At 40.4% G+C, this 10,238-nt stretch overlaps 1 protein-coding gene across 1 annotated transcript; it reads left to right on the forward strand.

Moving 5' to 3' along the window:
- Positions 1-1,858: 1,858 nt before the first annotated feature.
- On the forward strand, positions 1,859-6,150 carry LOC131313670 (zinc transporter 4-like). The gene is made up of 3 exons (XM_058342113.1): positions 1,859-2,528; positions 3,528-3,677; positions 5,661-6,150. The coding sequence occupies exons 1-3, from the start codon at positions 1,944-1,946 to the stop codon at positions 5,964-5,966; spliced, it is 1,041 nt and encodes a 346-aa protein (XP_058198096.1). The 5' UTR covers positions 1,859-1,943; the 3' UTR covers positions 5,967-6,150.
- Positions 6,151-10,238: the final 4,088 nt, after the last annotated feature.

Below are 10,238 nucleotides of genomic sequence, written 5' to 3' on the forward strand. Positions count from 1 at the left end.
AAGATTTAGAAATTTTTGTATAATAGAACTAATTGAGATCTATTATATGAGATCCACATTGCACATAAAATTCATTATAGATTGAAAAATATTAACAATTTAAAAAATGCATTGGAGACCGAACTGGACTATTAATTTGAAACGGAGGTAGTACTATTTAACGAACCCATCCAAGTCAAAAGCTAGCATTGCATAGAATTCACCCTTTTCCTATGCTTAAGCTTAACTACACAATGTCGTCATTCCATCAGGCTATGATTGCCATTTTTGTCAAGAGGAGTGCTAGGTACCCCGAAAGAGTACCCAGAAATTACCCCGAATTTGAAAATCAATGGTTCAGATTCACTTAAAGTCAATCTAAATCATCAATTTTCAAATTCGGAATAGTTTCTGAGTACTCTTTCTGGGTACATAGAATTTTCCTTTTGTCAATGCTTTTGATTCGAACCACTATGTTAACCCCAAAATGTCGCCATTTCATTAAACTCACCACATATTGCTACTCCCTTAACAACCCCACCAACATTAATTGCATGAGTTCCTATGTCGCCATTCGTGTTCTATGACAAGTTTTTGGGTACCGAGCAGGTACCACGTAACGGTATCCGTCAGCGATCCAGACTGTTCAAGTAGCGATCTAACGGCCTAGATTTATTCTCTCTCCCCTCACCCCACTACTCTTTTTTCTTTTTCTTTTTTTAAAATTCGGACCGTGCAAAATACGTTTGTACGGTTTAGATCGCCGATGGGTTACCACGTGTGTTCCCCTACCGACACCCAAAAATTTCTCGTGTTATATCCTCCTAATTCCTCCTCTAATACGATCGAAACTGATCGATTCGATCATGTATTCCGCTTCCTTTTATATATAGGAGTACTAGCGTCGTTCCCATTTGATGCACGGGACAAACAACAAATTTTGTATGAGCTCGATATTTTGTAGCGAAGTCACACAAATATTTTGTCCCGTGCATCGAACGGGAACGACGCTAGTTGATAGAAAAAGAACCTGGGGTGTGTGCGCCGTCCATGCTCAACAATAGACGACTCAGATTGCAAGAAATATTAAATCAAATTAAATTACTTCAAAAAAATTAAATCAAATTAATTTGTAACAAAAAAATCAAATATTGTACCCGTTCAATGCATGGTATAAAAAATTAACATTAGTTTTTTATAATCTAATATTTTTTTTGTCTCATGTTCGATGCACGTTAGTATTAGTCTTATTTTGTACACTAAGGGCGTGTTTGATTGCAGATTTCGTTTTGAAGGGATTCGTAATGATATGGGATTAGGATTGGGATTGAGAATGAGGTGGGATTATTAATGAGGAGATGAATTATTTATTCATGTTTGTTTTGCACGGGATTAGGATTAGGATTCGATTGAGAATGGAAAGGAATTGTAAATAACATGTTTGTTTTGGCTAGGATTAGAATTGGAATTGGGATTGAAGTGGGTTTTTAAACATGTATTGCTCAATCCCATGGGGATGGGATTATTAGTAACACCCCCCCATGGTATTGCTAATACCCCCATTTTGGGGGATTAACAATCCCATGGGATAACTAATCCCCCCTACAAAAACCTAACCAAACAAGGTATTAACAACCCCATGGGATTATTAATCCAATCCTCCCCTCCAAACCTCCTATCAAACACGCCCTAAAAGACATGTGTGGTGTAAAATGGATTTGAAGTACGATGTGATGGTATCTCTGTTGGGGCATAGAATAATTTTTCCTAAGCTTCCCCCTCCCCTTTCTCTCTCTTCCCCACTCGCCACTCCCACGTTTTTCTCTTTCTTTTTAAAAAAAAAAAAACCTACATTCCTATAGGATATTGATAGATAGATATATCCTTTCTTATATATATAACCTCACAACCACCATTAAACCTACAAACTCCTGTCTGATCTCTTGCCTCTCTTCTAGCTAGCCATGAACAATGTTTTTTTCTTCTTCGTTCTCGTCCTCGTCCTCTCAATCACAATACAAGCTGCCGCTTGGGCGCGCGATGCCGAAACCGGGGAGGGCAACGACAAAGTCCAGGCCCTCAAGTACAAACTAATCGCAATAGCCTCCATCCTCTTCGCGGGCGCCATCGGGGTCTCTCTTCCCATCCTAGGCAAAATCTTCCCCGCTCTCTCACCGGAGAACGACTTCTTCTTCGTGGTCAAGGCGTTCGCGGCGGGCGTGATCTTCGCCACCGGATGCGTGCACGTGTTGCCGGACGCGTTCAAGCTCCTGACGAGCCCGTGCCTGAGCGAGAACCCTTGGGGGGTGTTCTCCTTCGCGGGTTTCAGTATCATGATCGCAGCCGCTGCGACAATGCTGGTGGATCAGTTTGCGAGCATTCTGTTTAAGAGAATGCATTTCGGTAAGGCGAAACCGGTATGCGATGAAGAAAAGGTTGGGGAGCATGAGGGTCACGTGCACGTTCACACGCATGCTACGCACGGACATGCGCATGGCGCTGCGTTCGGGGATGAGGCTCAACTTCTTCGGCATCGGGTTATATCACAGGTACGTTATCAATGTTCATGGCTGATTACTGGTGGAGTACTCCTATTATATATGCAGCTGCTCTATTAATTAGTAGTAGTATATATATTTGTTTAACAACTTTCATGTCCTTGAACTTTGCATATATTATTTTCTGTTGGGATCAATTTAGCTAATTAATCAGACTACGATTATAAGTAGACTGCATGAAATTATCTAGCAGATGTGTGAAAAAAAATTTTATGCATCATATCGAATAGTACTGTTTGAGAGAGAATCCGAGAAATAGATTTGGAATGTGGTTTTGACCATAATGCCAATCCGCATTTCTGTTGGCGGAGAGAAAATCACAATTTTTTTTTAATTATAGCGGTGGTGGGTGTGCGGCAGGCAGGGGCAATATATGATATGGGTGGTGGGATGTGCCGGTGATAAAAATCCATTAAACGAATAGGGATAAGGTAGTGTTTTCATTCCTTAACCTTAAAATGAGACTTGAAAAGCTCCTTGCGCGTCCATATATAAGGAAGAAGAGTTGGAGAATGAATTCTGCATAATCAATGCAAATAATCAATCTGTGTGAATTGGCGAACATCCCAAAATATATTTTGGAGGATACAGAAGTCAGAATCCTGAGTTGTTAATGAGTTTTAGTGATTCTCTATCAAGTTTTACTAATTCTATTTAAAAGAAATATATATCTGTGGTGTGTTTTTATTATAGGTTGATCTTGGATTTGCCCTGTTTATAATGATCATGGAGTTGCTGATCAAAAAAAATACTCATCATGGAGTTGTCTAGTTCAAAACCAACAATTTGTCAATCCACTGAATTAATGGCCTAAGTACTCTTTGATCACCAAATAAAAAGTACGTCAAATATCTGGTCTAGCCCTTGTTTCAGACAAATTTTCAATCTAATGGTCATAGTGAAGCAGGGTTTAAACTGTCAATTTTTTCTGTAGTCATAGTTGGCTTGATTTTGTTAATTTTACGTTTTTATATTGTTGATGATGCCTAGGTATTGGAGATAGGTATTGTGGTTCACTCGGTCATAATTGGCATATCTTTGGGCGCTTCTGAAAATCCAAAGACAATTAAGCCCCTTGTAGCAGCATTGAGTTTCCATCAGTTGTTTGAGGGCATGGGTCTCGGAGGCTGCATTTCTCAGGTAATAAACTTGGTCCAACTCCTATGTTAAAACATTAAAAACTCTATTTTACCCATAACAATCATGTTTATTCAGTGTCCATGGACATCATCGTTTTATGCGTTCCCATGTGCATCCAAGAAAACATAATTCTTGTACCGTATGAAACTAGAATAACAGCAGAGTGTATGTGTGTGTGTGTGACCTGTAATGGTTTAATCCGAACAGTTTTTTATTAAACGGTTCAATAAAAAAATTACTCAAATCAAGCCATTTCCGGTCATTTTTTTGCTGATTTATCGCGAGTACCCTTAAAATCACATTCTGAACACATTAAACAACTCGGATCATTGAAATTCGATGGGGAAAGGGGGGTCCGCATTTTAAGAGGTCCGGACCTTGCCTCTAAGCCGTTGGAATGTGTTTTAAATAGTCCGGATTCACAGATAATTTATTCGCGCAAATAGATTGTCCTTAAATCTGGACCATTGAAAACACAATTCAACGGCTGAGATCGTGGTCTGGACCTAAGCTTATCAGAGAAAAATATGACTGAGAAGTGCTTGATCCAAACAATTTTTCATAAAAATAGTTAAATACAGACTTTATGAAAAACTATTTGGATCAAGCACTTTCCAGTCATATTTTTAGCTGAATTCTCACGGGAACCCTTAAAATCACATTCCGAATACATTCAACTGTTCGAATCATCAAAATTTGATCGAAAAATGTGAAGTCCTTACTAGAAGCTTTGTGTGTGTGTGTGTGTGTGTGTGTATCGGAATGTTTCAAATGAGAACCTCTTAAAATGCAGAATCCCCTTTTCCGATCGAATTTTGATTATCCGAGCTACTCAATGGATTTAGAACGCGATTTTAAGAGTACTTGCGAGAAATCGGCAAAAAAAAAAAAAGACCGGGAAGGGCTTGATTTGAGCAATTTTTTTATTAAACCGTTCAATAAAAAACTGTTTGGATGAAGCATTTGGTCACTTTTTTTGTTGATTTCTTTCGGGTATTCTTAAAATCACGTTCTGATCACATTGAGGAGCTCGAATCATCAAAATTCGATCGGAAAATAGGAGAAATCGGGAGGTTCGCATTTTAACTAAAATGAGGACCCCCTTATGGGAAACGGACTGTATATATATACCAAGCTTCTTGTCAGGGAGTCCTTACTTAGCTTAAGTAAGGACTTCACATTTTCCAATCAAATTTCGATGATTCGAACAATTCAATGTGTTTAGAACGTGATTTTAAGGTACTTGTAAGAAATCAGCTAAAAATATGATCGGAAAGTGTTTGATCTAAACAGTTTTTCATAAAATCCTCATATAACTGTTTTTATGAAAAAACTGTTAATCCATTTTGACCACCTTCGTGGTTGTGGAGTTGGCAAAGGTAGTTGGGGTGAAAATCCCCGGTCTCACGTGGTCACATGTTTGAACCCGTTTATAGTCAAGCGTGTGAATAGACTGAGTGAGAGAGGCCCTTGCCATGCTCGCACCTCAGGGCAGTAGTACCTTTGCTCATTGTCCCCTTCCTGAGTTTTGATCCTGGTTTGGAGATGCCTATGGTAACAAGTAAATACTTCAGTTGCCCACCCATTTACTAATTAAGGAAAAAACACCTATATTTGTCATTTTGTTTGGGTGAGAAACAAAGTCAGTCCTGCTATCTCATTGATCAAAAGCACCGTATACGTACTAAAAAAACTCTTCAATAAATTAATGGGGAAAAAGCAATGTTCAATTTAAGAGGGACTCCTCTTGGAATTCTCATATAATATATAATAAGGCTTTTGACTGCTCACATGGGAACAGAAGCCATGACCATATGGGGTGAGAAATGTCAAATTTGTACATCAACCTTGTCTTGTACAGAAGACCACACCACATGGTTCAACTTACAGACCACAGGATCGATCATCAAAGTCAATAAGATTTTCGATGCTGGTACTTTTTTCTTTTCTTCTAACTAACATCTTTTGTTAACTGTTTCGTAGGCCAAATTGAAGGCAACAAGCGTCACGATAATGTCCATTTTCTTCTCCCTAACCACGCCAGTCGGGATAGCCATCGGCTTTGCTATCTCAAACTCATACAATGAAAATAGCCCAACGGCTCTCATTGTGGAAGGCTTATTCAACGCTGCTTCTGCCGGAATACTACTATACATGGCTCTCGTTGACCTTATTGAAGCGGACTTCAAAAGCGCTCGAGTGCTGAACAATCTAAAACTACTTTTTGCCTGCGATGTGACACTTCTTCTAGGGATGGGGTGCATGTCCCTCTTGGCAATGTGGGCTTAGACGTAGAAGATATATAACATTAATTTTGTTAGGAATGCCTATTTTACCGTTACGTTGTTCGAATCATATAGATAGAGGCTGATTATAATTTTTGACGATAAAATGGAAAATTTTCAAGGTCTTCTGAATAAATTTTGCCCTTTTTGGGGGTAGTCCACAATGAATTAAAATGATGATTTCTCAATGTCTTCTGAATTAATTTTTCCATTTTTAGGGGTAGTCCACAATGAATTAAAATGTTGATTTCTCAATTTGAGTCTTCTGTATTAACTTTGCCCCTTTTAGGGGTAGTCCACAATGAACTAAAATGTTGATATATATATTAACTTTGCCCCTTTTAGGGGTAGTCCACAATGAACTAGAATGTTGATATAACCAAAGCTATATGATGCGCGCCCACCATCAAATTTCGATCGTGCATAAGAATAGCTGATAGATCAACTATTTGTTCTTGGCAATAACCTCAACCCACTACAAGAAATTTGGGATCTCCCAACGGTTCTTTTAGTAACACTTGGAAAAACTATTGGTACAGATGGTGTATAGCGACGGTTTGCAAAACGTTACTAGAAACAGGACTATAGCGACGGTTTTCATGCAACCGTTACTAGATTGCAAGACTATGGCGACAGTTTTTAATAACCGTTATAGTAAATACTGGACTATAGCAACGGTTTCCAATAACCGTTACTATAAACCAGACTATAGCGACGGTTTTTAATAACTGTTACTAAAAACTGGACTATAGCAACGGTTTCCAATAACCGTTACTATAAACCGGACTATAGTATAAATATTAGTAGGTGCTTCATTTTACACAAGTGTTGTGCTAGCTCAGCTGGTTCGCGCGCGCGAGCGAGAATGCGGGGTCTTGGGTTCGATTCCCAGGAGGAGCTCGAGTGCCATATCAGCGCCATGCGGGTGACATGTGGGTGCCACGTCAGCACCACGTGGATGACACGTGGCCATTACGTCCCACAATGGTGATTTTTCAAAAAAATAAAAAATGTCTTTAGCAACAGTTATAAGCGTCTCTAAAGAAACCTTTACTAAAAAAATCTGTACCAATGCTCATCAAAACCGTCACAATACCTCTACAATGATGGACGGATATCTTGCAACGGTTTGGCCGACAGTTGGTGAACCGTTGGTATAGCCTTTAGACGCTTTATGTGTTCTTTAGTGATGCTTTTGACCATTGCTAGATCCCGATTTTCTTATAGTGACCTTTTTATACGCTGATCCGAATTTTCCGAAGAAAGGGAAACGAAATTGTTTATGGATGGACAGCTAAACTAGTAAAAATGGGTTGTGTTGTCAATACTGTTGAATTAATTTTCCATTTTCTGTTCGAAAGCCAAACGACAGAAAGAAATCGAGGACCTTTTTTATTTCTCTATATATATTGTTCCCCCCTAGTCTTTTCCCCTTATCTTTGCAAAGATTCGAACATAAAATAAGTATAGCTTAACTAACTAATTAAATAGCACTCACCTCACCTCACGCAAACATGCGAAAAGGGTTGTAGGAGGGACTGGAGAGATGAATCCGATTCATCAGGAGACTCTTCATTACCAAGGGAAAAAAAAAAAACTAAATAGGCATAGTGGCGGGATTTTTTGTTTTGTCAAAAATTGAAAGATTATAATAATAATAATAATAGCCCAGCGACACTTACATAACGGAGTTCATTACAAAAAATTTGGACAAAGACAAACTAATCATGTAATTATTAAAAATTTGGACAAAGCCAAATGAATCATGTAATTATTGTAAATGAGAAAAGCACAAGGTAGTCAATGTCTTCCACCCCAACTCAGATGCTGAGCCCGACGAAAAAAGCTACACTCGCTATTTGCGGTATATTCAATCAACAGTCTCAAAAGGGATAAAGTGCTAGCCAAGAGTAAAAGACAACAAACACTTAGACGATCAGATGGACTTCAACCAAGTTTGAACGCACCAGTGAACTTCAAAAAATTACATATTTAACAAGCCTCCACGAGTTGCCCCGCTAAAAACATCATGTAGGATACATGCACAATTGGCATGGATATCATTGTGAAGCAAAATGTCTGTAAAATGACCCGATTAGTAGACAGATATTCATTCAAAGACGAAACTAAAACTCTCGAGAAAATGAGAGTCAAAACTCTCACAGATCAAACGACAAGCCATGACCTAAATAGACGAAAGAAAAACAAAACAAAGAGAAAAATATAGAAGTCTTCCTCTCCCACCGCCGTACAAGGGTGTGAAACCCTAGGAGGAAGGGGAAGGGAAAAGGAAGATATTGGTGGCGGCTAGGGTTTTTGTGTGAGAGAGATAGTGGTGGTTGTTCTTGTTCATCTTTTACCATTTTGTTGTTTTTATTATTTCTCTCTCCTCCTGTGAGTGTAGTGTAGCTATAGGGTACTGGATGGTTTTTAGGAGTATCTGTTTATAGGAGGCTTTTGAAATTTACTAAGGCATATGCAATGGCCATAAATGAGTCAACGCAGTACTCGATCCTAAAAGGTGCCAATTTGGGAGGTTCTGAATTGATGGAGCCCTTAAATGGAAGAACAAATGCACGCATTATTTGGTGTCCAATCAGTGCGCAAGGGAATGAAGATCGAAAGATGGAAGTACGTACTCCATTGCTTTTTTATGTCAACCTTAGCTTTTTCTATGGCTACCTATATGTATGAATATGTTTAATGCCGTTGAGTAATGCCTAGAATATGATAGTAATCATACTTTTTTATTTTATTTTTAGTATAATCAAATCCTCAAAGAGGAAATCAGTTTTCGTAAAATTAATTAATCACAATCTGATTCCTTAAGTAGGGCTTAATTTGGGCCATCGAATGAAAAAACCCCAATTACTTTCATTATACATTACAAAAGACTCACTTAGGTCCACCTCAAAACATCAAGCTCAAAACCACAAGTACTAATCTCCTACCGTCTCTTTGGCTTATCTTCTCCTCCTTCTCTCTATACTTCACCAGTCCAGCGGCTAGGTTTTTCGTCCAGGGGTGGGGGCTGCCCCATCCCCTACTCCAACCCCCACCTCCCTCCCCGTCCTCACCTCTTCTTCTTCCCCCCTTCCTCCCATCGTTTCCTTCCCCATTCTCCCTCCCCCGTCAGTTTTTCTTGTCTTCCGTTTTCTAGATCTGGTGGTCGAGCTGTTGTGGCGATTCCCCGTTCCGGTGTTCGACGTTTTCTCTTTCAGGCTGGAGCAGGTAGGCGAATTGAGGTGGTCCGACGAGGTTGGGCCCTCCGTCCGTTTCCTTGTCTCCTATTTCTTGTTCCGGTGGTTGGGCCTTTTGTGGCAGCTGGGGGTCTTCAGTTCAGTGTCTCTAGATTAGACCAGAGCAAGATAGGCAGCTAGTGGTGGTCCGGTGGGCGGCGGTCGACGGTGTGGCTTAATAAGGTGAAAGTGAAGGTGAAGGTTCAGTTCGGTTAGGGCTTGTTTTTTTTTTTTTTTTTCTTCTTCTACCGGCTGTTTGGGTCTCCCCCGAATCGGTCTGGTATGTTACCAGTTTGGTTTTCCCAGATCTAGTGTGGTTGTGGTAGTGGGCGAATAATCCGGCGCCTATTGAGGAATGGTCCGTTGATGGTGGTTTAATGGTGGTATGTTGGTGTTTGTTTGGGGCTGATGGTGGTTCGGTGGTGTAATAAGGGTTGGTGGAGGTCTGGTGGTGTTGGTTTGGCTGCGCAACAGTTCAGCTAGAAGAAGGCTGGTCTACAGTCGTCGTGGGTATAACGGCGCGTTTGAATCACAGATGGTGTGTTCAGAGCTCGCTATGCCAATGGGGGCTTGCCTCAGAGTCTCTCCACTACTCTGATTCCAGTGTTTCAGCTCTTGTCCAAGTCTGGCCGGCGACCCTTGTGGATTAGTCCATGAGAGCAGTTAGCTTGTAGTTGATATTGTTATTGTTTGCCTTCAGATTTCAGTGGTGCTTAGTTTTTACATCTCCATCCTCACCCTCCTCCTCGTCCTCTTCAGAGACCTCATCCTCCGCTTCGGAGCTAACAACCTCCTGAGTACGAGTCACTCCGGGCATGGTACTGCCAGAGGTATCCTCCAGATCAATGTCTGTAGGCTCCTCGGTCTCGTCTAAAACGGCAATAGGCTCCTCCTCGGTGCCGCCAGAGTGACGTTGTCTCTTCGACGAACGCTCCTCCCTAGAGCCAGCAGAGGAAGCCTGTTGCATAGGCATGCGAATAGACTTTCTGCATAGCCCGGAGCAGCCCCACCTCTAACCTGCAATAGCACAAAATTCA

This window comes from Rhododendron vialii, chromosome 13a, assembly GCF_030253575.1.
Source record: "Rhododendron vialii isolate Sample 1 chromosome 13a, ASM3025357v1".
NCBI lineage: Eukaryota > Viridiplantae > Streptophyta > Magnoliopsida > Ericales > Ericaceae > Rhododendron > Rhododendron vialii.

Bases quoted from the DNA above. Each gene is read 5' to 3' on its own strand.
- LOC131313670 (XM_058342113.1), top strand. From the start codon at position 1,944: ATGAACAATGTTTTTTTCTTCTTCGTTCTCGTCCTCGTCCTCTCAATC. The intron at 2,529-3,527 runs GTACGTTATCAA...GATGATGCCTAG, and splicing joins GGCATCGGGTTATATCACAG to GTATTGGAGATAGGTATTGT. The intron at 3,678-5,660 runs GTAATAAACTTG...ACTGTTTCGTAG, and splicing joins TCGGAGGCTGCATTTCTCAG to GCCAAATTGAAGGCAACAAG.